The following is a 26401-nucleotide window of genomic DNA, read 5'->3' as shown; positions in this document are numbered from 1 at the left end:
CAGAGTGTTTGGGAAAAGACTTATGGACTTGCTCACTAATCTTGAATTAGTGGTAATTACAGTCATTGGATTAATTTTGTCTCATTGGAGGTGAACAAGAAGTTGAATGAGATGATATATTTGTTCTTCTGAAATTAAGTACCTGAGTCTCTTGAGGAGCGTAAATGCCATCTTCTAGGTGTGATTAAAGAAAACATTCTGGTTGTGAGCCTGGGAGTTTAAATTAAAGATGATCTTGCTTTTCATCTGCAAGTGCAAGACAGGACAGCTTCTAAAATGCCGGTCCAATGCTGCAGAGGAACAAAAATCCAACGTCAGGTTTTGAATTGTGGTGTTGTGAGTCGCCCTGCGGTGTTGTTGTTTTCTGGCTTTATGAAGCTGTCGTGTTTTGCAATTAGTTGAGCCCTTAAGGATAGGAATACTCAGCAGACGGATTTGAGCAGATTTGAGGCAAAGAACCTGCCTGTCGTTTGAAGATGCGGGGAGACAGTGCATGGATGTTGAACGTGGGCAATAATCTCAAATGGTTTTTTCCCCCTTTAATTTTCCTAACAGGAGCTGAAAGATGTGGGTCACCGCGATCAGATGGCGGCAGCCAGAGGAATCCTGCAGAAGAACGTGCCCATCCTGTACACGGCGTCCCAGGCCTGCCTGCAGCACCCCGACGTGGCTGCCTATAAGGCCAACAGGGACCTGATCTACAAGCAGCTGCAGCAGGCGGTCAGCGGCATCTCCAACGCCGCCCAGGCCACGGCCTCGGACGACGCTGCCCAGCAGCAGGGCGGGGGTGGAGAGCTGGCCTATGCCCTCAACAACTTCGATGTGAGTGGCTGGGCAAAACCCCTCCTGTTCCTTCACCTGCTTACTTTTATTGATGCTGCCTGGAAGATCATTTTCTGGTGAAGTTGTAGGCAAAGTAGGCTTTTTTTAAAAAAGCCATTTTCCAAACTAGGGTTGATGGAATATAGAAAGTTACATATGTGGTTCTTGGTGATGGAAGGCTGTCAAGTTAAACTAGCTCTGAAATAGCAGCCTACTGCTGCATTAGATGGTTTGTTTGAAATTGATTATTTCATAATATATTTATGTAATGTATTCTTGGAGGTGACAGAAGTGATTTATTAAAAGTGAATCATGTATTTGGGATTGCTGAAACTACCTCTTGAGAGGAACATGTAGTGGGAAGTTTTAATATGATCTTTGGTTGGAAATGAAGTCATTTCATACTGATAGGTTGTACTGATCTGTCATGTTCTTTATCTTGCATTCAGCGCGTTGCTGAGGACAGCCATGCATTTTTACTGAGATCGCTTTCCTTTTGAAGCCAGAATTCAGTGTCTACCTGATTCAGCCTCTGAATTTTAAACACTGTAGCACTAACTTACTCTAGAACTATATTTAATATTGCAAAGCTATCACTGAAAAGGCATTTAATAGTTGTGGTTTTGCCAAATTTTGCTCACTTTCTCCTTTTTGCTCTTACCACTCTTGTTCCTCCCTTTCTGCCACATGTATTTTGCCAGGATAAAGTTATGATTGAGTTCTCCGTGTGTCTGATGGGAAGCCTTTCCCTGTGATCTCTTGAGTAACAAGAGGATGTCATGGCAGTTTTGATCTTTGTGACTGATTTCAGTTTTGAGTTTGCCTTTCTGAAATTCCATCAGATGCTCAGTAAGCCTTTAAAGTGGGCCTCAGGTTAGCCCCTATGGGCTACAGGTTCTCACCTGCCTGTGGGAGGGGAAGGCAGCCCTGCAGCAGCACCGTGTCAGGGACAGGCAGTGAGGAAACAATTCAGTGCAAGTTGGTGGAATGGCTTGTACAGCTCAAGCCAGCTAATGGGCTGGCTGATAAATAACCCTATTTTACTATACAAACTCTCCAATATACAACTGCAGACTACTTTTTGAGTGTTGCAGTTCACATGAAGCTTTTTGAGCTTTTAATTCCACTTTGTGAGGCTCTCTAATAGCAGCAGTGCCTGATCAGCAGGCTGGCTTCAAGATAGCTTTGTCTCATCCCTGCCAAAGGAGGCTGACAAAACAAATGTGTTGAGGTTCTTGGCAGATGTTATCCTTGCACTTCATTTCCTGCTACTGCTTGAGTGTTATTACACTCCTGTAATAGAGGCTTTGAGCACACATGCCCTCAGATACTCCAGTGATGGTAAAATATGAAATGGCTACCAGACGATAACAAACTGATTGTTATCTCTTTTTTGGTGGTGCAGTTCTGGAGCGGTAGCACACTGCATTGTATTAGCCAATGGCTAAAAGTTTCAGGAAGGAGGAGGAGGGAATGTGTTGGAGAGCACATGCCATGTTCTCATCCTGCTGTGATGGCTGCGTGGTTACTCTGTAGGGATATGAAATGTGCTGGCTGGCAGAAGGAGGTGGTTGTGACGTGGCTGCTGGGGTTAGTTTGAACACAAACTGGCTGAAAAATTCCCCATTTCAAAAAGCTTTGGATCTTCTTTTAGAATTAAAAAATTCTGCCCCTGAAATAACCGAGCCTAACCCTAAACAAACAACCAGACCATGAAATGGCCAAATTATTTTTCTTTATTAAATTACAGACCCGTTTAAACAAATCACCTGAAAGGACTCAAAGGTGATAAATACCGTGCAGTTTCTTCCTGGGGAGCTTCCATGGGTGGTGGTGTTGGCCCCTTGAGAGCAGATGCATCAATGCTGCTGTTTCAGCCCTGAGTCTCTTGGTATGAGCTGTGCTTGCTAACACTCTGGCAAGAGAAACCTGTGGTAATTTTCTGCCATGAAGAAATTGATTTCTGTGTGGTTTGAAACCTTTATGTTGATATTTCACTTGGAGAATTTTCGAGAACACAGTTGTATTTACCTGCTTAACACTGAAGAGAAGAAAGACTGCAAAGTAGGGCAACAGAACACAATATATAGAGTTAATTTTGGATGTTTGTTTTCTTGTTCATGATGGGATAATTATATCTGACAAGTTAACTAGTGAAGGCCTGTCCAAATTGACATGTCATTAGGAAGAGTTCTGTACTTTGAACCTTATTTTTGCTGGCACATTTGATTTTTGCCATTCATGTAACAAGGCTTCCTATGGCCAAGTTTTGTTTAGCTGTCAAAGCAGCACAAGAAATGAGTAGCAATATAATCTGCTGGGAAACCTCTTAGTAATTTTACAGAACTACTCATGAAAATCCTCCTCAGTGCCAAAATAGTGTTGTTTGCCTCTTAATGCCTGATCAGGGGGTTGCTCTAAGTGTTGGTTGTTTGCATGACTTAACAGTAATACACTGCTTTGATGCCTTAGAGTGGCTATGTAGAACAGAGGCTAGACAAGATTAGGAGAATAAAAGTGGGTATTTATTGAAGGCCTTCAACAGGTACACCTTGGGCAGTCAAAAGCCTCAGAGAGGGGCTGCACCCAAGAAGGATGATGGTCATGAACTTTTCTGGAAATTATATGTTTGGTCCATTTACATATCAGGGGTTAATCCTCCAGTTACAGTTTCAGGTAGTGAAGTAATTTACTCCAAGTTTGGCCCCCCCGCCCCCATTCACTGTTTTTTACATCTCTTGTGGCCCGAGACGGTGAGATGTCCTTGAGTTTCAGGCCCAGAGAGGAAATCTCTGACCAAAATGTGAAGAAAGTAGCTAACATTGTATAAGGAGTTTAAGAGTTATACACTAAAGCACTACAGGATTGGAAAAGTATAAAAGCTGAATCCTAAGGCATCACTTGGGCTGGTGACTGATTTGCAGAACTTTTTCTAGAAACAAATCATCGTGGACCCGTCGACGTTCAGCGAGGAGCGGTTCCGGCCATCCCTGGAGGAGCGGCTGGAGAGCATCATCAGCGGGGCCGCCCTGATGGCCGACTCGTCCTGCACGCGCGACGACCGCCGCGAGCGCATCGTGGCCGAGTGCAACGCCGTGCGCCAGGCCCTGCAGGACCTGCTCTCCGAGTACATGGGCAACGTGAGTACCCTGCTCTGCAGGCTCCCTTCGGGGTGTGACTCCATGGGGTCAGCTAAAACATGGAATTGAACTCTGAGTGCATGGGCAATATCAGTACCCCGCTCTGTGGGCTCCCTTCGGGGTGTGACTCCATGGGGTCAGCTAAAACATGGAATTGAACTCTGAGTGCATGGGCAATGTCAGTACCCCGCTCTGCGGGCTCCCTTCAGTGGTGTAACCCCATGGGGTCAGCTAAAACATGGAATTGAAGCCATGTCCCTCAAAACTGGTTTGTTCTCCTGTGCTTGGCACTGGTGAGGGCACACCCTGAGTGCTGTGTCCTCTTCTGGCCCCTCAGTTTGGGAAGGATGTTGAGATGCTCGAGTGCATCCAGAGGAGGCAACAGGGCTGGAGAGGGGCTGGGAGCACAAACCCTGTGAGGAACAACTGAGGGAGCTGGGGGTGTTTAGCCTGGAGAAAACAAGACTCAGGGGTGCCCTCATCACTCTGCACAGCTCCTGAAAGGTGCCTGTGTTCAGCTGGGGTTGGTCTGTTTCTCCAGGCAGCACTGACACAACCAGAGCACACAGTCTTAAACTGAGTCAAAGGAAATTCAGGTTTGATATCAGGAAAAAGTTTTTCACAGAAAGAGTGGTGAAGTTCTGGAATGGCTGCCCAGGGAGGTGGTGGAGTCACCATCCCTGGATGTGTTTAAAAAAAGCCTGGATGTGGCACTGGGTGCCATGGTTTAGTTGAGATGTTGGGTTGGACTTGATGATCTTGAGGGTCTCTTTGAACCTGGTGATTCTGTGAATTCTATTTTGTCCCAAACAGAATTTGAGCAATAACAAGTGGTCCTGAAAGATTTGTCATGAGGTGGGACGAAACCTTCTTAAATCACCAGTGATACTTACCTCAAAGCTGATCTCCAGTCTTCCAAATAGGTGTTATCATCATAAAGTGTTAATCCCTTGGCACTGCTTCTATTTCTCTTTTATGACTGTTGACATGGTTTTCTAGAGAAATTCAAACCTTGGTTTACATAAGGTAACTGGGCTTATGCAAAAAGTCCTACTTCACTTCTGTTGTCTCTTGGAAACTTTAACAGTCTCATCTTTGTAGCTGAAAGCATGAATTGTCAGAATCAAGTTGATTATTGTTGCTACTCGGTTTGAGTAGAAGTGATCTATGAAGTTAAATGTGTAGTAGAAAATCTGAGAGCAGTTTGGTGTAACTATTGAGCTTAGAGCAGTTCTTTTCCAGTGTTTAGGCACTGAATGTGCACGCAGTGTCTGAATCCTGAGTGTTTCCACAGTTGGAGTGAGTGTCATGTCATGCGGATGAGCTTCTGCATTTGAGGGCATTATGGTGAAATATTGGACTTCCTTCCCCTCCACTGCCCCTTTGCTCTTGTTCCAATGGGTTTTAAGCTGAAGAACTTGATGTGTTGAGAGGTGACATCAGGATATCATAAGATTATAGATGAGACTGTATATAATTGTTTAACTTCAATACTGTTAAAGCTGATTTCAGAAATAAAGTTGCAGAAATGGCAACAACATAAGCAAACTTAGTGGCTTGTAGTGCTGTGGCAGGTAAAATTGTCTGAAGAAATCTTTATTGGGGGACTTGAGGTCTTATTTAGGCTTTTGAACTTGTTTGAGGTGCAACTGAGTTCAGAGATATTTTTTTTTTTAGGCAGTAACTCTTATTTAGCATCCTTGCTGCACTAGATACTTTACCTTCAAATCTTTTGGCCAAAGTGATTTCAACATAGAGCAAAACTGGTCCAGGGGCTGCCATGTGTGGGTTGGGGTGGTGGAATTTGGAGAACAGATGCAGTGTGTGGTAGAGAGAAAGGAAAACAAGGATTTCTGTTTAGCAAAGAGAAGGGCAAAGTAATTGAACAAAACTGAAAGGCAAGTCTGATGTAGCCTGCGGGCTGAGCTAGGTATTCATGTAGTCTGTCTTAATTGCTTGTGAAAGTAGCTTGTGCTCAGCATTGACATTTTGTAGAACTTCAGACTGCAGCTGGGAAGCAAAGCATGAAGTTGTGCCACTCAAAACTCCTTTGAGCAGGGTGTTTTATGAGTCTGTGAAGTATCAGCAATAATCCCTCAAATGTGCTGCTGGATTGGATGGAGCCCTGTCAGCAGGATTCCAAATGGAGCAGCCACCAAAGGGTAATTAAACATGTGCAGGAGGTAAATGCTCGGTCTTGCATGGAGGAGTTGGTGGCATTTGTCTCATTGAAAGTTGGTCAGGTAGCCATGTGAGAGTGCAGAGCTTTGACTTCCTCTCACAGCAATGCCTGTCCTCCTCAGCCATGTGCTTTTGTCTCTGATAGGCAAGTTAAAGTAATCACGCTGAGATGGGAAGAATGTATTCCCTCTGTTATCTCCTTTGGCACATTGTGAAATTAGTGGAGCATACTGCATTTTTTAAAGTCACTGTTATGTTATGATTGTAGACAGTGTAGTTGGGGAAATGAGATTAGAAATTCAGTGAAATGGAGTGGAAAAAGCAATTGATAAATTACGGTGAAAATGTGGGATGGTGTGTAAAAATCCATACTGTAAACCCCTCTGTGATTAAGCTGAAGAATGACTAATAGTTGGGAATCTAAACAGTGAAAATGGTTTGATACATCTGCAGGAAGAGTAGGGATGTGCTGACTTAGAGCAGTGGCAGAGGAAATGTCATTTCATGTATATGTATGATATACCCACAGCTCCTGGATGCTTTCCTCCAGTCTCCCTTTGAAGGAGGAAGTGAATTGGGCATTAAATCTGTTAATTGCACAGCACTTGCAGTGCATCGTAAATCCTATCCAAGTGCTAGAGTAAGAGGTATTTATTGGCCAAGTGTAAAAATTCAGAGAAGATTGGATGAGGAATAGACTGGAAAGGCTGAAGCACAGGATTGTCATGAGACAGGTTTCCTTTTTAACTTTAAATACCTTCTCTTTGGTGACTTCCTCTAGCTTTTGGGCTTGCTTTCTGATTTCTGGCAATAACAAGACTTTTCTAGACAGTTTATAACTCAAAGTTTAGTGTTTTGGACCCAGAGTTTAACTGTTTCTCTGTGCCTGTCCTTGAAGGTCTGGAAGCATTGGCAGCTGTGTTATGGAGTGTGGCAGAAGTTTTTAGCTGAATAACGGGTTTTAGCAATAAACTGAATTGTAGGATCTCTTGACCCCCACTGCATCTGCTGGCAAGGTGATGAATCCTGTGATTATGCCCTTAAAAGAAGGGCAAGATTTGCTTTTTCAGTAGTTTGTTACAGAAGTTTGAATCCCCTTTTTCTTAGATTGGTGTGTGTATGATTTCCTTTTTCATCTAGTACGACTTCTCTTGCCGTTTTCAAGAGCAGCTTGGTCAGACTAAATCTTGCACATTAAGGCCAGCATTGTGTCAGACAGTGGTCAGTAGTGGGTCCTGCAAGCAGAAGGACAGGAACAAGGGAGCTGTTTAATTTATCTTACCCCAAGTATCCCCCCAGTGTTGGCAGTCTGCAGCTCAGGCACTTCTGACCTTCTGGACTGCTCTTGGAAATGGCCAGAGAAGTCGTGCCAGTGGCAGGAGCCTGTTTCTGTGAGTGGTAAGTGAGATGGGCTTTCATTACCTGCATCCACCAAATGTCATTGGCCACTTCCTGACCCAGCCTCTTGGTTTATAAGCTACATTCTTTGAAATCCCAGCTCTTCATCCCTTAATTGTAGCATCTCATTCTCTGGCTTTTCCCCCTCCTCTCCCACTTCGCCTGGGGAGAGCTGTTTTCCATTATGGCTTTTGCTCACTTCTCACAATTCCAACAGAAAATAGTTTCCCTTTTTAAACTTGCATTGCAGATCCCTCCTGGATTGAAATAGCATGGATGCCTATTTGCATTTAGGTTTTATTACTTGGAGTAAGCTTGTTTCTTGCTGCTGGTGCTGAATGGCAGAACTGGGAGGGGAAGGCCTAAATTCATTATTGATTGTGAGTAGCTTTGTGAAAGCAGAGTAGTCCAAGGTCTTGGTTCTGGGATCAACTGCCTGGAATGCAGTAAATTCACCACATCAGTTGTAGCTAAGTTTGTAATATAACTCACAGATGGCAAGACCCGGATCTTTGTACCCAGATCTGTGGCAGTCAGGCATTCTTGGTGTGTATTTTATTAATTAAACAAAGAAATTTCAAAGCATATTTGAGTTTAGTTGAGCATTGATTCCAGACTTAGGCAGGGCAAAAGGGCAGAGCAAAGCATCGAACTGAATGATGTTAAAATTAATAGTGCAATCAATGAAGAAGTTAGTAAGAAATATCACAAAATACAATGGAAACAGTCTTTAGGGTCTAACTCCATGGTCTTGTGTGGGTGCATGCTGACCTGTTGTAGTTTGCTCCAAGTAAAAAGGATGAAGCTGTGTATTTTTTGACTCTGCTACCAGTTTATCCTGGCATTGCCTTTGCACTGGCAGCTGGTGAGATTCCTCTCCCACTGTAGGTACGGCCAACATCTCTGCTTTTCTGTTCTGTGCTACTCAGCTCTGCCTCAAAGTTAACATAACTCTAATAAAAACTACATGGATATCTAAACTACTGAAATGCATTAAAAAATGCCCAGTGGGCTGACAGCTGAAAAATTTCTCTATTTTAGAAAGAAAATGTGTCACTGGCACAGGAATCCACAGACTTGGTTGTGACAGGTATGTGCTCTGTGCTGTAACCCTCTGGGTGTCATTAGCACAGGACTTGGGCAGCTTGCCTTGCTGTCAGCTCTGTGTTACACATGGCAGGTGCTGGATTTGGTGCTTTGAGGCCAAGCTTTGAAGGGTTTGGGGTTCAGCAGGGTAGAAAGCACAGCCACGCCCTGGAAGTGTAACCAGCAGTTTCCAGTGTGCTCTCAGCGTGCTCTGAAGTTGCAGAAGACATCAGTTACCTGACTGATGTGTAAGACTGGAAGTAAAAGCTTCCTTCAGCTTTTGGCAGTCCATTTTTGCTGCCTGGTGCAGGAGCCCTGAGGGCTGGGGCAGTGGGCTCCTTTCCATGGGCCAGCAGTGGTCAGAGGTGTCTGGCTCTGCTCAGTATGCACCGGGAAGTGCAGAGAGCTCTCATTTTCAGTCTGTTCTGTACCCCATCAATTTCTAATGCATTCAGCTCCCCTTCCATGCACACACCAGTAACTCAGCCATGTACCAGCAGAAACATTGTCAGCCCCATTGTGTACCACATGCTCTTGTACAATAAAATCCCTTGTTACTACATTTGGAAACGATAAATCATGTTACATAAAGTAGCCTGACAGGTCCCATTTCAATGGGAATTTTAATGCTTTCATATTAACATTCTGACTGTGTCCTTGACTGTCTGGATTGCATTAGAGGTGCTTGGCAGCAAATGGAGAAAAGCCATTGGGAGCTGGTTCAGAGCAGGCATTCCAGGCACACATCACTTCAGGATGGCTTTTTATTTTCCCTGGTTTCCATCTTCTCTTTGGCCTCAAGTGCTTGAGCACCACAGCAGGGTCTGCTTGGGGGTGGGGGTTGTGTTTCTGTTTGTTTTAGATTTTACCCTGACCTGTGCTGGTATGGCACGAATTCAGGGTGAGGGGGTGGCTGAGCCCAGGCCGTGGCCCTGCTCTGTCAGGGAACTCTGGCAGGCCAGCGTGGTTTGGATCTTGGGGTCTCCAGAGAAGGTCCCAACACTGCTGGATTTGGACCTGGTGGACCCATAACTTGTTAAATGCTTGGTTTGCACCCTTGTGTCTGTGTTCAGTGCAGTTAGGGGAATGTAATGCTTCACACAAGGGCTGTTTGCTCAACCTTAATTGCACTATTTTGCTTTTCTTTCCTAAGCTTCTCTGAACATCTCTGATGCTTGGAAAGTGATTGGGCAGGAAAGTGCCTGGCTTATCTATTCAATATCTGCTGGGAGAAATCATTTGTCTTCAGAACTACCAGCAAAGGATATTTCTACTCCTGACACACTTGCAATTTACAGAATGGAGATGTGTTTTCATGATGAATTTGCCTATTAATAATGTTGATCCACAGCTTTGTGTTCCTATCAAGGATCCAAGCTTGGAAAGGAACACGTGAATTTTCACTTGACTCTGAAATTCATTTATAGCAAGTATCTATATACTGAAAGGGCTCTTGCATAGCCCTTTTAATGAAAGCATCTGTTTCTGTGGGAATAGATGTGAATTAAAATGGCACACTGATCTGTGTTGATGATAAAGATGCTGATAAAAATTCTGCCTTGAGATAATCTACACTTTCTTTTTTAATATTGTTTGTCAGTTTAAGATGCCTGAATGCTGACGTGATGGATGTGCTTAGAAAGCCTGGATGGGTTTTCCTGTCATGGACTTTGCTGCTCAGTAGAGAGCTGTGCTGTTATGCTGGCCCCTAATTTCCATAGACATTATTGCTTTGACAAAAATGCTGCTTTTAAAAACAGAACATTTCTGAAGTGATAGGAGTTTTAAGTTTAATGCTTATAGGCTGCCATAGAGTAAATATTTCAGCATCATTGGAGTGAAGCCAGATGAAGATGGTGAGAACTTCACACTGTGTCAGTCAGGCATTTTTGGGCTATAGAATCAAGCTTCCAGCTATTCACCCAACACCGTCCTGGTTTGGGACGTAGTGTGGGGTTTTCAGGAGATGTTCTGGTACCTTCTGTTTCTTAGCGAGTAATAAAAGCACTTATGGAATTTAAGAGAAGTTCTCAAGAGTCCAGCTGCTGCAAAGTTCTGTACACCTTGTGATCTTTGGGTTTTGAAGCTCTTCAGCCTTACCTGCCCCCCTAGTGGTTTCCCTGAGCTTCTCCCAGTGTTGATGTGGAGTTGCTGGTTTAGAGACCCTAAACAGCTTGGGGTGCCCAGCCCTAGAGGGGAGGGAGGGCAGCACATCTGGGCTGCAGCTGTGTGCCCTGGGAGGGGGCACAGGCCAGTGCAGCCACTGATGCCAGTGGCACAGCTTGCAAGTCCTGGATGCTTTTCCAGACCCAAGACAGTTTTTGTGCTGTGCAGATGCATCTCTTAAAGAAGCATATGGCTGGCTGAGTGCCTCCTGAGAGAATCCCAGCAAGGCCCAGCACTCACACCTCAGGTCTGATTGCAGTAGGAGCCCAGGAGTCTCTGGAAGTCTTAAATCACTGCTGTGCTCCATCCACTGCCTTCAGCCTGTGCTGCTTGTTTGGTGCAGAGCTGCCAGCAAGAACTCTCTTAAATTGAATAGATTTGACAGCAGCTGGGACTTGTTCTGAACTGCCTTGTACAGCAGAACTCACCCTTGCAGCCTTTCCACGCTTTGCAGCGTTTTTGTTACAGACTCTTAATGTATGTAAAAGAAGGAAGGTGGCTGCCCTCACTTACAGTGCTCACTGCAGGCAGTTGTGCAGCAGAGCTGAGCTCTAGTGCTGGCTCTGAGCAGGAATTGAGTCCTGTGGATACTCTGAGTGGCAGTGAAGGCTCCCATCCTACCTGGTCTCTCCTTTCCCCCCTCACCCTTTGCTTTTGTGTTGGTGAAACACCTGGGTTTTCCTTTCTTGTCAGGCATGTGTCCATCTCCAATGTTAACACATTCTGATCTTCTGATAATGTATTATAAATGTCAACCTTTCTTAATCTCATGTTGATCAAATAACATTTAAGATTGATGCAGGGAAAGCCTGCAATAAAAATGTACACTCTTGTTTGTGATATGGAGCTTGGCATTTTGCAGTGTTTTACTTTCCTTGAACTCTAAGCGCTTTTACATAAGTACACTAATGCTGTGCATGGATTCTGCCTTAACATTGTGGTTTATGGCTTAATTCATTTGAATTCTACTGTTTTGTAGGAAAATATTTGAACTTTATCTGTCTACATAAGATCAAATATGTAGTCACCCCTAATGCAACTGCATTTGGTGATACTTGAGTAGTCTCACAAAGTCAAATTCGAGGAGTATGGATGGAATGGAGCATGTAAGTTTGCACAGTGACTGCTGATCTGTGGATAAACAGTCTTTTAGCCTCCAGCAGGATCATGCTCTCAGTGTGCAGAAGTATTACACACACAACTGGGCTTTTCAATTCCTCTCGTTGGAGGAAGGGCATGATGGAATTATTATAAAGCTGGAATACCACAGCTCTTGTATTGCACACTTGACTCTCAAGTCCTCAACTTCTCCTGTTTCTTTTGCCTTGATCTAATACAAACTCTGGACTGAGTTCCATCTGCAGGATGGGATTCAGGAGATAATGAAGGGAGAGAAGGGGAACAGTCACTGTCCATGTACACATCTGTCCCTGTGGCTGTGTGGTGCCACTGGTCTCCTCTCCAGTGCTCCATGACATGCAGAACCTGCTGTGCTCTTTCATTTTTTTGCTTTCCAGTACCTCTTCATCTTTTTTACAGCTCCTGCTGCAAGCATTTGAGGTCTTGATGGAAACTGAGATATTCTCTTCTGGATGTAGTGTTTATTATCCAGACTCTGCTCTTGCTTAACCTGTTTTATCCTGTGTAAGAAAGCTGATGTTCTGTAATGCTCTTAATGTGTCCTGGAGCTTCAGACCTCCTTTGTCCCAGAAAGTCAACAGAATCAATACAGAATAATTAGCATTTGTGGCTTATCCAAATAGTGGCAGCCCTCTGGAATTTAAATAGAGGCAAAAGAGTGACTTAATCCTTCTCATGTCTGAGAAAAGGATGAGGCTTAAGCTGTGTCTTGGAAAGCTGTTGAAATAGAGGAGAGAACTTTGGCTTCCTCCTGGCCTACACAGGGACACATTCCTTCAGCAGGAGGGATGGGAGTTAGAGGGGAAGCAGCAGAGCCAGCTTGTGTATGGCAGGGTCAAAAACCTGCTCAGGCTATCTGAAAACACTTCTTGACTTTGGAGACTGGATACTCACAAATTATTTTTGCTGAACAGGCATTCTAGAAGAGTAGTTTCCTTTCAATAAGAGCAGCAAAGCCAGAGGCTGTCAGGGCAGGAGCTGCCTTGCAGAGGTGGGCTAAAAGGTGCATCTTTCTCAGCAGCAATTAAAAAAAAGCACTGGCATGGCGCCACAAAGGGAAAACCAGGGCATGTGCAAAATTAGCAGTAGGCAGTGAAGAATCAAACCCAGATGGTTCTGTGCTGGCTTTCACAAATACCTGTGCCTTCCACAAATGGAGGGTGTTTTTCTTTATTGTGTGTGTCAGAGTGAATGCAAATATTGTGGGATGTGCAGCCACTCGTGGAGTGTTGACTCCACTGTGTTCTGGTAACCTCTGCCTGTCAAGAAACAAGGCTTTTGCCGTTCATTGGGTGCTCCACTGCTGCCATATGTGGCCAGAAGAGAAAAATTGCTTCTCAGCTCAGAATCTCTTTGATATGCCTGAGGTGCTGTCAGCTGTGGTTTGCTGAATATGATAACGTGAATTGACGTTATCAGTTACTGTCTGAAACCTGCAGAGTGATCTGGGGAAATGAAGCCTGCTGCTTGTCTGGGGGAAAGGCTCTGAGAACAGAAGGCTCTTGGTTGAGGATCAGCTCAACTTTGTACCTTGAGAGTGAAGTCTGTGAGGCACAGGAAGTGTGGGTGACATGGGAGTGTGTGAGGGAGTGACTGGACAGGGATGAGGAGCATCTTGGGGCTGCAGGTGCATCAGTCCTGGGTGCCATCACTGCTCCAGAGCATCCTTCTAGCTTGCCTCTCATCTGCTGGGGTTTAGGGAATTTATTTTGACCTTGTATTTAAAGGATGGATTCCTTAAAACCAAAAACAACAACAACAAAAAAAACCCACTAAACTAAACCATAAGGTACTTTTTTGTTGCCTTTGATTGATTGAGTTTTGGAGTAAGGTTCCCACCTGCAAGTGTGGCAAGCAGCTTCTTTAATATGATGGCAGATGAAGATTTGGCCATGGAGCTGCACACAGGGGCTGTTTGGGGGAGTTGGAGCTCTGACTATCCTGAATTATTCAAGACTTCAAGTAATCCTGATACTATTAAATTTCTTTTCAGGTTGTCCTGATATATGAATATAGTTGCATAATTTCTCCCCAAATCAAAATACATACAGAGACATTAAGGAATGCTGGAGATACTTTAGCAATTTCTTTGAGATACCAATCTCATTATGTGCTTGAGACTTTAGCTATTTTTTTTAGTTTATTTTCTTTTCTGATATTACCTGCAGCATTGGTATGTGATGCTTTAAAAAGCACCCATTTGCTGAGTAGGAAGATAACCCTGGGACTTGTTTGTAGCACACTCATTCTGTCCTGTATCTGGTGTTGGAAGTTGATGGATGTTTTTCCTTTCAGGCTTCCCAGCAGATGAATTGCAGCTGTGAATGTCAGTGCTGCCCAAGTCAGATCCCTCCTTGTACATGCTGTCCCCATGGTTTTTAACCCAATACTCTACACTGCTTTTAAGTGTGCATTATTTTTATTCAAGTTCTCTTGACTAAACCCCAGAATTAATGCAATTAATTCTGCTTGCTTAGAGGTTGAGCAACTGGCTGCCTGATACTGCCCAGGTGGCTTCTGCATCTGTGGCTTCAGTCTCATTTCCCCCTTTTCCAAGGGTTTGTGTGTGGATCTCCCCCTCAGCACTCAGCCTCCTGCATCGTGCAGGGAGGAATGTGGGATGTGGGGCTGGCTTCCTCTTCCCTACTGTGCCTTTGAACCTCTCCTTTGAGGACTCTTTATTGAGTCATTTTGGGGGAAGAAGGTGACTGGAGAGCTCTGATGTCAAATACAAAATAAGACTGCAGCCATATCACTTGATACTGTTCCCCTTAAATGCCAAATTGTGAATTTCCTTAGAGGCAGAATGAGTTTTTTGGGCATCTCTCCAGGAGTCAAAGAAACCAAATTCTAGAGGTCAGTGGACTGAAAAAAGCCAAGAAAACAAGAAGTTAATGCAGAAATAACTGAAGAGAAAGAAGCTGAAAGCCCCTCTGCCTTGTGCCTGGGCAGGTGACCCCTTTGGAGCTAATGGCCTACAAGATGGGCATGTTCCTTCCTGCAGGGCCCTTCCATTGGGGAAGGCAGGGTCCTCAGCAGGCCATGGAGAAGCTGATGTGCTTGTGAGGGTGGGTTTGCAGCTGTGGCTCTCTGGTAGCCACGGGTGAGGTGGGCTGCTGCTCCCCTGTGTGCAGGTGCTCAGGGACCTGCAGAGGGGGGTGAGGAGAGCCTGTCAGGAATGTGTTTGGAGAGAAAAAGGTGATAATTAGCAAATCTGCCTGTCCTGTACACCACCACCACCCCCACTTCCAATGCTCTCATGAAGGCATTTTCACAGAGAATGTAAAACTGCCTTTTTGGTGGCAGATGCTGAATTCTCCAAAATTCCTCTAAATTTTTGTCTCTGGTCAGTTTTGTAGTGCTGTGGAAACCTATTTCCTCCATGCCCCCAAGCTATGGGTATCCTCAGCTGGACTTGAGGAACTCCTTTTGTACCAGCAGGACTACCTCAGGTACACAGGGCACTTGTATTCCCTGGGAGTATTCCTGGTGTTATTTCCAGTGGATTGATTATTTTATGCATTGTGTAAAGTTGCTCTATGACTTTGATTCCATTACCCACTCCTGGAGCAGTGCCTGTGTGCAGGGAAGGGTACTTTCAGTGCTAGACTGCAGTGTAGATTCACTTACAACTTACTTCTTGGTGTAAAACTGAATTTACCAGCTGGGTTTTTCAGATTACTGTCAGCTTAAGTGCCTTCAATCTCCAGCTTTTTCTGTGCCAGTTTTTGCAGTTCTGTATATTAATTCTGTTTGTTTTGAATAGCTGTTACTTTATCATCTAGCTAATGCTAATTCAGATTGTGTATCTAATGATCTCTTTAGAAGTAGAAGCTGATACAATAAAAGTGTGAAATGTCTTGGCATCCCATAGCACTCAGCTTTGTTTTCCTTTCTTGTCCTGGGTGCTGAGGTGATGCTGCCTTTCCCCTGCACCTCAGATGTGCTGAGTGTTCCTAAATGGTTTATTTCCTTTGACATTCACTTTCTTTTGAAGAAGGGCAGCCACTTCCTATGTGTCAGGCTTGTACTGGAATTCTAAATACTTTAATGCATTCTTATTATCTGCAAGGGTGGCTGGCTAATTAGTTAGCTCAGTAAATAATAGCTTGGTGGTGCCTGTGTGAGAAATGAAGGATGCACACCACGTTTCTGGGCTCTTCAATCCCCCAAAGTGCCTGGGGGTCACTGGCTCTGGGTGAGTGGAGGTGATGGGGATGAGGTTGGCTTGGTCTGAGTGCCCTGAGTGGGATCTCCCTCCTGGGCAGCCAGGGCTCCTTCTGAGCCCTTTTGGCTCCTCAGGGACTTCACCTGACTCCACAGATGGTGATCCCACAGAGCTGCCCCAGCACAGCAGGAGCTGGAGCTGCTGGGGCCAGGCCAGAGGAGGCTCCAGGGTGATCCCAGGGATGGAGCAGCTCTGCTGGCAGGAAAGGCTGGCACAGCTGCCATTGTTCACCTGCACAGGAGAAGCTTTGGGGGGAGCTCAGGGTGGCCTTGCAGGGCCTGAAGGAGCCCCAGGAAACCTGGAGAGAGACAATTGACACGGGATGGAGGGACAGGACACAGGGAATGGCTCCCACTGCCAGGGGACAGGGATGGATGGGATATTGGGAATGAGGAATTGTTCCCTGTGAGGGTGGGCAGGCCCTGGCACAGGGTGCCCAGAGCAGCTGTGGCTGCCCCTGGATCCCTGGCAGTGCCCAAGGCCAGGCTGGACACTGGGACAGTGGGAGGTGTCCCTGCCATGGGGGGGTGAAATGAGATGATCTTTAAGCTCTTTTCCCACCCAGACCATTCTGGGATTCTGTGATGGAGAGGAAATTCTGCTGCTTTTGCTGCTGCCAAGGCTTGAGGTTCTTGACAATTAGTCAGCTTTTCCTGCTGTTCCTGGTTTCTAATGCCTGTTGCTTCCTTTCAAAGGCAACTTCATACCTACTTTTGTGTTGGTGTATTGCAGGTTAAGGCTGCTGAATCCCCCACCCTGCAGGAAACACTTTTAAATCTGTTGCAGATTAAACCTATTTATATTTCTAATAATGAATAAAGGATACATTAATTCTAACTTTGAATGTCTTGTGACCATATTGGTAGAATTGCTTTATTATCTGTTTCTCCAAGCTGTCTTGCCAGGAGTTAGGTGGCTTTATTCCCAGATTTATAATGCATTCTCTTCCTCTTGGAAAGGGCATATGCTGCCTTGGCTCACTCCTTTTAATTTGAGTTTTGCAGGGGTCTCTGTTGTTCCAATTTTAGTTCTATTTCTAAAGGCTTTTGCACACATGTAAAATTTGATAAAAACTACACTATCTCAAGGCTTTTACAATTACTGCAGGTGTAAACTTCAGCCTGCTTTTCGTGCTTCTGGATATATCTATTAATTCATGTAATCTGCAAAGGAAAAACTTGAGATATTCCTTAGATAAGGTTACTAATTAACATAAAAAAGAAAAACCAAGCCTGTAAAAAAGCAGTTCCAGGGGTAGATTACTCACCAGCCCCAGCAGTTCTCTGGGGACTCCTGCCAGAAGTGGTTTGTCCCCCTGATTTGGTATTCTGAGACATTCCCCCATCCATCCTGCTTCTCCCATCTAACCAGGCATACTGGAAGTGAGATGAATTGACCTGTAGCCAAGCTTAACCAGTCACTCAGCAAAATCCCTCGGGAGGAAACAGCTGGAAGTGTTGACAGAACATTGGGCAGCCCCTGTTGAGCTGCTGTTGTCACTCAGAGCAGGCTCAGATCTCACCTGCCTGCACTTGCCTGGGGATCCAGTGTTATTCTGATCTGGGTGCTGCATGAAGGTTTAAACTCTAGGCTTAAAACTGAGCTTTTATCAGCAGCTGTGATCCACTGCAGGGCCTGTGGGGGCTGTTGTGATGTGCTGCTGTCCTGCTCCTTTTCCAGCACAGCTCCTGTGCTCCTGGCTGGGCTGGGGGCAGCTGGGGGCTGTGGGCCAGGAGGAGCAGCCTGGCTGGCAGTGCTGGAGTCCTAAACCCTGGCAGCTCTCAGCAGGGAGGGGCAGGAGCACAGGATTGCAAACTGCAGGAGAAGGATGCAGAATAACCCCTTTACACTGGTTACACTCACCCCTGGGTGAGAGAGACACAACTGCTCTGCCTCTGTGACATGGAGCAGTATAGTAGAGGTGGCCTTTGAGTCCCAGTAAAATATCTGTATTGTAGAATATGTAAATATGTCTATGTAAAACCTGTTCCTCTAAGTAAAAGAAAAGGGGGAAGTATAGTAGAGGTGGCCTTTGAGTCCCAGTAAAATATCTGTATTGTACTTCAATATCTGTATATAGGCCTTGCCCCGGTAGGTCCCAGTTGATCTTGATGGGCTGCAGCTGCAATGTCCTTCATTGGGCTGCAGCTGTGGCTAGTGAAGGTAGCTGAGATAAAAGGGAGTGGGTTGGCCAGTCAGGGAGAGCCTGGAAGGAGCCCTGACTAAGAAGGAACAACATGCAGAAGAAGGAGTCTGTGTTGTGAAGATCTACAGCCATAAGAAAACACTGAAAGAAGGTATGGGACTCTAGAAATCTAATAACAACAGTATCTAGAAATAGAACAACAACAGAGCAGGAACTGCCCTGGTGTGGAGGGAGGGGTGACCTGAGATGGGCTCAGGGGTCAGAGGATGCTGTTAATAACCCCAGGGTGTGGGGCTCCATCCCTGTGTGGGCCATTCCCCTGGGAGCTGGACTCTGATCCTTGTGGGCCCCTTCCAGCTCAGGATATTGTGTGACCTGAGCGTGCTGCTGGAAGTCAGGGCCTGCAGCTGCCTCTGAGCTCAGCTAAAAAACACCTGCAGGGTAACAAGAAATAGAAACCTGAGCCATTTTGCAAAGGGTTTCAGGTACTTTTGCTTGGTTAATGCTGGGTCTGGTCTGGATTGTAGGGCCCCAGCATCATGATGTGATGGAAACTGGGGAAACTCGATTCCATGAAAAGCCAGGTTTAGCATGTGATGTATTATTGCCAATTTGGGTTTTCTTTTGCACTTTTAGGGAAAAGATGTATGTTGTTACAGGATGACTTTCTTGGCACCCTGGCACTTTCCTACCATTACTGACCTTAAAAATAGATATTTTTGCTTCAGTGGTAGAAATGTGCTGCAGAGGTGTAGAACCTTCGTGCTATATATCATAAAACATATGCTATTAACTTGCTAGATATGAGAATAAGCCTTAAGAGAACACTGGTAGATTGATCTGTTACCTAGAAGTGGTATAAAAGTAGTACAAAATGTTTGAGAATCTGTTGTTTTTCAGACCTGACAAACACCTCTCTTCATCCCTTCCCTTCCTCCTCCACACCACAGGTGCAAATAATAGTTAAAAAGAACTTTTTGCTGTTGCAATAATGTTTTTTTCCCTTCAAGAAATAATACATTGATAGCACTAGACAGTAACTTTAAAGGTTTGGTTTCGCCATCACTTAAAAGAAGACATACAGGATCATAGAATATCCTGGCTTGGAAGAACCCACAAGGATTTCAATGCCTGCCCAGACCCCCCAGCAATCCCCCCTGTGCATCCCTGGTGTCCAAAGGCTCCTGGAGCTCTGGCAGCCTTGGGGCTGTGCCCATTCCCTGGGCAGCCTGGGCAGTGCCAGCACCCTCTGGGGAAGAACCTTTCCCTGAAATCCAGCCTGAGCCTGAAAAAGCTCACATCAGGTGGCTTTCCTCAGTCAACCAGGTGGGATGCCCTGTTGCAGAAGGAAATCAGGTTTGGTGAACAGGACTTTCCCCTCTGTAGCTGTGCTGGTTGTGACTGATGCCTCTGTTGTCCTCCAGGTGTTTTTCAGCACCTCCCAGAATAACCTCCACAGCTTCACCCAGCACTGAAGTGACGCTGACAGGCCTGTGGTTTCCGGGTCCTCCTCCTTGCCCTTCTTGAAAATCAGAACAATGTTCCCCAGCTTCCAGTCAGCTGGGACCTCTCCAGATTGCCAACACCACTCAAAAATCATCAAGAGAGGCTTTGTGATGATATCAGCAGCTCTTTGAGGATTCTTGGATGAATCCCATCAGGCCCCTGTAGGTTTGTAGGGATCCAGCTGGAGCAGCAGATCCTGCATGGTTCAGGGTCACTGGGAGCTGATCATTGTCACAGTCATGGTGCTCCAGCTCAGGGCACTGGGACCCCCTTGGTCCATGATCCATGTTGAAGACAGAGGCAAAGAATGCATTAAATCTCTGCCTTCCCTGTCTGTGAGCTGATCCTCCTCATCCTGGAACACACTGAAGTCATCTCTGCACTGCCTTTTACCATTAATATCTTTGTAAATTGTTGTTATTCCCCAGTTCTGGCACCTCCAGCTCCAGTTGAGCTTTGTCCACGTGGATTTTCTGCCTGCAGTGGGGGGAGCAGCACCTCTGTGTTCTACCCACATCACCTGACCCTGATCTCACTGGGCACACTCCTTCCTCTTCATCCTCATTTCCAGCCTGGCCTTGCACACTTCCAGGGCTGGGACAGCTACATTTGGTTGTTCTTAGGATGTGAATTCTTACAAACCGGCCCCAGTGTTTTTAGCTGCTCCCGGTTTTGCCCTTGAGTGAGAATTTCAGACTGATTACAGGGATTAGGAATTGTTTTTAGCCTGCAGCAGTCCTGAAGCTTTTGGTCAATTGCCATTAAAGTTAAAAGATGCTGTGAAATGTGGAGGAAGACCCATGTGCTCTCCTGATTTTTCTTTTTCATTAGGGAACAGACTGCAAGACTGAAGTTGCAAATTATAGCTCTCCTGTGAGAAAATAAGATTTTTTGAGGTTTTTTTAATGTTAGTGAAGCGACTGGAAGTATGTTACTAACTTGAAATACTTGATTTTCAGGACAGTGGTTTTGATAGCAGAGGTAAAGCAGGTCTCTCTTGATTATAACTGCATTACATAAAAAGAAGTGACCAAACCACTTATCAGAATAGAAATCAGCCTGTGTACTTGCCTTGATAGAACTTATTTTAATAATCACCAAAAAAGTCCTATTTTCTGCTCAGAAGGAATGTGGGTTTGATTTTTTTTTTTCCTGGCTCAGCTCACTAAAACCTGTTCATGTTCTTTATCATATTTTTCACCTTGTGCCTATGAACAATCTGGATCAAGTATGTGGACTTGTCATTTAATCCTAGTCCTGTCAGTAGTTAAAAACACTTCTCTTGCATAAGCAAATGGAGCAAACAGGATGGAGTAATTATAAAAAACCCCTTTTATAACTCCTTCCAAGAGTAAACTTTCCATTAGAAAGTTTAGGGCTTGTTTTGAGATTTGCTTTTGACTTTTAAATGTTTTTTGATTGATACCAGTTAATTCCCCAGGATCACTGATTGCATGTATTTCATAATGTGATGCAGGAAATCCACCTGAAATGTCTCTATTTTATATATATTTAATTAACTGGATATGAGTGCATAATTAATGCTTTAGAGGGATAGGGTGGAAAGGTTGTTTTGTTATTTGCATAAGCTCATATTTTTGGAGTGGTTTGCTGGTATTTTCCAGGCAGGATGGACTGGTTTTTGTTGTTGACTGTGCCAGCACAGCCTGAGGCTGGGGCAGTGGCAGTGAGCTGCTTCCTATGGTGGAGCTATATTTGCATGACAATTGAAATTGCTTTCTAAAGCTGATGATCACTTATTAATTTGCCTGATGAGGACTACTGGTTTTGAATAAATGGACAGTAAAAGTAGGTGTCAGAAAGTTCCTCTCTTGATGATGCAGCTTTATTGGGGCATATTCAAATGATGGAGTGCCCACTAAGAAGAAGGAAGCAGTCTGCAGCCGGGTGGCATCAGCTCATTTGAATGTGGCATAAACCTTTTTCATGTGTCTCTGGACACTCTCCTGGCACCCTTTGTCAAGTTAATTGTTGTCCATGGACAGCTCTAGGTATGAAGGGACAATATTCCTAGGATTTATCTGCTGGGTGCACTGGAGTCTGCCTCCTGTTTGTGTGTGTTTCCATTTGTCCCTGCGTTTGAGGGTGTGCTGTCAACAGGAGGGGCTGGGGAAGGTGTGGAGCTCTCACAGCTCCAGCCGTGATCCCACCGCTGTGCCAGTGCTGTGTGCTCAGGAACCTTCTGCAGGGCCCTGCTGGGAAGGGACAGCTGTGCAGCAGGGGGGCAAGGACTTGGAATTCATTCCAGAAACACCTCTTGGGTGTGGAACAAAGCAATGGTTTTATCCAAGTTTCACATTTGTCAATAAATATTTACACTGCTGACTAATCCAAAACTTGGCGTGGAAGAGGCACTGCAGTTTGTTCAGCAGCTCCCAGCACTGAGGGTATTCTGAGTGGTCTGTAAATAATTGGAATTCCTTAGTCCTGCTGTTGTGTTGTTACAAAGTGAGCTCTCTGGGTGTTTGCTGAGTTTAACTGGGGGTGGTCTGGAGTCTCACTGGCAGGGAGGAATACCTGGCAAGGGCTCATTGCACCTGAGACATCGAGGCTGGGGCTTCGTAGGTTCAGTAAAGCATTGTCCTGGCTTGGCAAACCCAGCACAAGGGTGAACAGACAACTCTTAAAAGTTCAGTAGAGGGTGAACAGGCATCTCCTAGAGTCACCAGAGACTGTGGGAACTTGTCAGAAGTATCTAATTTTTGTTCTGTTCAGGAGTGTAGTGTCGTGTTAAAGATGCAGTACCTGCCAAAGCTCACTGGGTTGGTTTGTTTATTTTGGTTTCATTTTCATTTGGTTGATGTTAGGTTTTTTCCTGGTTCATCCCAATCAGATGTCTAACTTTAGCCTTTTTGGAAGTTTCTGGATGCTAACTGCAGGCAGAAGGCATCAGAAGACACAGCTTCCTCACTTCATGCTCCACAGCTGCCATGCTGCTAATGGATATCCCAGAGCTGGTCACCCACAGACAAGAATATAAAGTAGAGATGGCTTTTTCTGCCTGCCTGCCCTGTGGCTGTGGAATTCTTGAAGGCCTGGACCCTGCAGATACACCCTTGCTACCCAGAGAGCTTCCAGCTGTCGTTAGGGGCTCCCCAGCTTGGCTGCCTGTGCTCTGGTCAGCCTTGCAGTGGCTGCTGCTCCCCTGGGTGCTGAGCTCAGTGTTTGTCCTACCTGGGAGCAATTCCATCTATTTCCAACTATTTCCATCTTCAGGACTATCTGGAAAGCTTGAGGAGGATTTCTTTAACCTTTAAATTATTCAGGCAGAATTTCGAGCAGCTGTTGCTGTTTGTGTGGGGATGTTGTGCTTCAGGGCTGGATGGGATCAATAAGTAGTTCCAGATCTTTACTGGAGCATGTTGTCTTCTCCTGAGGACAGCAGAGATGATGCTTTAATATCTCCTGCTCTTTAAGTGAGAGCTGTGTGCTTAGAGCTGGGGGCTTGCAGCATGGCCCTGCTGGGTGGTTTTCCCAGCCTGGGGGTTTGTTCCTGGCTCACGTCCTTTGGTAGGTGTGTGCTGAGGATGCTCAGTGCATGACCCCCCTCTGGAGCAGCTGGGCTGCTGGGACAGCTGAAATTTGCCTTCCTCAAAGCAGAGGGTGTTAGCCAAGCTCTGAGAGTGGCTGCAGTGCAGGGAGTGTGGTTTTTCCCCAGTGAAGTGCTGGGTGGTGCCTTCAGTGATGGACCTGCCCCTTTCCCATGCTCTCACTCCTTAGCACACTGTGTCATTATTAGCTTTACTAAGAGCTCTATTAATTTTACAGGTTTGTTCTCTAAAGGAATTCAAACTTAAAGTGGTGCTAGGGTTGAAGCAATCCATTTGAGGGCAGAAATTGATAGTCCCAGCTAACAGCACATGGCTTTAGAGGCAGAGGTTCTGGATATGTGATGGATTATTTAGGAGTTAGTGGGAAAAGAGCAAATGCTTCCTAATAGGAACAGTTGCTGTAGGGCTGAGCTGGATTCCACATTAACACACTACTCAATATTTTTAGCTCTTTGCAAACATGTAAGTAAAACTACTTCTTGCAGCAAGATTTTCTGAATATTTTGTACACTTCATAAAGGATATTTCAAGTATTTTAGTGGTGATACAGTTAAGAGGTATCTTGGAAGAACCTTTCTGCTTGAAATGCATTTCCTGTATCTAATGCTATCTTTAATCTCATGTGGTCTCACAAAAACCTGTTCTACCTATTAAATATGCAGTAAAGCTGTTCTGTTTGGTAGAAGATTGTATGTTTAAACAGCAGAAGTCCTCACTGCTCCTGTATTTTAAAATTAAAAATTCAGCTGCAACACTACTTCAGATTCAGAGCCATTAGAATGGATTTTTCAGATTTATTCTCCTGATTACAATACAGAAAATTAATTGCTTTTGACTGTAAAGAATTATGACTCATTCATTATTTAAGAACCTTCTTGATGGATGAACCTTTTCCACTTACTCCAAGACTTCTCATGAAATATGGCTGGATTTTTAACTGGTACAAAGCAGGATGCACCTCTGTCACACAGAGGCTGCACTGCCCACGCTGTGGGGAGGGAGGGGTGGAAGGAAAGCCAGCAGCTTCTCTGTGTCCAGTTTGCTTGAGTATTCAGTGCACAGAGAGGAGAGTCTGCTGGGAGTAACAGGGAAGTTACTTCCATGGCACTTAAAAGAAATACCTTGGTTTTATAAAAGAAAGATTGATTACTTCATTTAAACATCAATACCCTTTCATTTTGCTTGTGTGTGCACACTACAAGTGTTTGTGTTACATACTAGGGAGAAGAAATTGGGTTTAACTCAAGGGATGTTCCCCTCTGGTCTTGGTTCAGCTTCTTGCTCCTGGTTTTTATGCTTAAATGATTTTTGTGTGTGTTTAGCTTTTGTCCTTTTAGAAAACTTAAAAGAAGAAGTTAAATTATAGACCTTGTGGATTAAAACCAGCTGAAGAGCTGAAATCAGGGTTTGGTTACTTGTCAGCACAGAAGAGTTTGCTCAGTGCCCTTAGAGTTGTGCATCACAAAAACAAACACGGGATTGTGCTGATAGGACGTTTGTCACTTTTTTGTTTAATAGAATCACAGAATGGTTTGGGTGGGAAGGAACCTTTAAAATCACCCTAGTCCAGCCCCCTGCAATGAGTAGGAACAGCTTCAGGCAGATCAGGTCACCCACAGCCCTGTCCAACTTGGCCTGGAGTGTTTCCAGGGAAGGGGCATCCCCCTCTCCCTGGGTAACCTGTCCCATGCCTTCACCACCCTCACTGTAAAAAAATTATCCCAGAGTAAGACCCAGAGCATGTGAATCCTACGTCAAATATGGCAAATAGAGCTTTACCTCATTATAATAAAATTTCCTAAAATCTTCATGGTAATGAAATTGTTGATTAGGTAACAATGATTTTGTAAAGCTTTTCCTTAAGAACAGATTACAGAAAATACTGCAGTCAGGGTTTTGTGGTGGGTGAACACTCTCTGGATCCTATCCCTTACCTGGACATTCACTGCAGGAGGGAGCCAGAGTTTCCCAGTGCTGCAGTTTTCAGTTCATTTGTGCAATTCTCTCCAGTCAAATTCTTGAATCTCAATTTTTTTTGCAGTTGTCTTAACAGGGCCTACATTTAAAAGTAAGTTGCTAGTGATGTTGACATTTCCTTGTTCCTAATTGGATTTAAAAGTTTTGCATAATATATTCAGAATACTGGTTTTTCTCTGAGGTTTGTTACCTTTACTTGTGAGAACAACTGGGTTTGTAGCTGAGAGATGCTTTTGCTTGTAAAATTAGTCTCTGAGAGTTTAAGAAAATAGATATATCATGTGCTGCTTTGAAGTATTAGAAGGATTTGAGAGGCAGTTTGCCAACTGACATTTAAAACCCTTGAGAACTTGTTCCAGCCAAACCTTTTGATAAAAAAGTAAATGCGGCTATGGCTTAGTTACTAAAATGATTTTAGCTGGTGGTTCAGTGCATGTAATCATCTTGGAACATCCTGAGACTCATTCTTTTGTTCAGTTCTCTGTCATGGCTTTTGGGCTGTGGCTGTGAGCTTGTCACGTCTCAAACCCAGAAATCCTTCCTGTGATACTGAGGCACAGTGGCTCTGAATGCTGTGGTGGCTCTTGCAAAGAACACTTCCTGTACCAGGAGTGGTTTTGGGACCCTTCCTGGAGGGCTGTGGCTCAGAACTGATGGGCTGTCTCACTGTGTGACACCTCTGAGCCTTAGGGGCTGTTTGTCCTTCCACACTGCTGGCAGGGTGTTCCCGTTGGAAATGCCAGCTCCTGGCTGGCACAGGGACCCACAGGTGACCTGGAGGTGTCCTGGGGACCAGCAAACACCCAGGGGCAGAGCCAGGCTGGGCCAGGCCTCTGCTGGTCCTGATACAGCTATTCAAGGGCCAGGAGTTTGGCTTTGGTTTGGTTTTCATTCAGTTTTTGTTAGTCAGGAGACACCTGGTTTGGGAAGAGCCCTGCCCACTGTGGTACAGCAGAAGGGTACCACAAGGTACCCTATTTTGCTCGCTGTGGTACAACAGAAGGGGCTGGATTTGCTGTGACTCTGGCAAATGGCCCAA

The 26401-nt window shown here is 45.0% G+C and overlaps 1 protein-coding gene across 1 annotated transcript in view; it reads left to right on the top strand.

Annotated features, from left to right (window-relative positions):
• Positions 1–26401, top strand: part of CTNNA1 (catenin alpha 1) — a 116799-nt gene that overhangs the window by 27232 nt on the left and 63166 nt on the right. The window contains exons 6-7 of the mRNA XM_054288148.1: positions 556–822; positions 3759–3962. Of these exons, the coding sequence (XP_054144123.1) occupies positions 556–822; positions 3759–3962 (471 nt within the window). The remainder of the gene's footprint in view (positions 1–555; positions 823–3758; positions 3963–26401) is intronic.

The sequence above is a fragment of the Melozone crissalis genome, unplaced genomic scaffold, assembly GCF_028551555.1.
Source record: "Melozone crissalis strain CALT ecotype California unplaced genomic scaffold, PUWL_Pcris_2 ptg000061l_1, whole genome shotgun sequence".
Classification (NCBI taxonomy): Eukaryota; Metazoa; Chordata; class Aves; order Passeriformes; family Passerellidae; genus Melozone; species Melozone crissalis.
The sequence above is the reverse complement of the archived record's forward strand: the minus strand, read 5'-3'. Positions and strand labels throughout refer to the sequence as shown.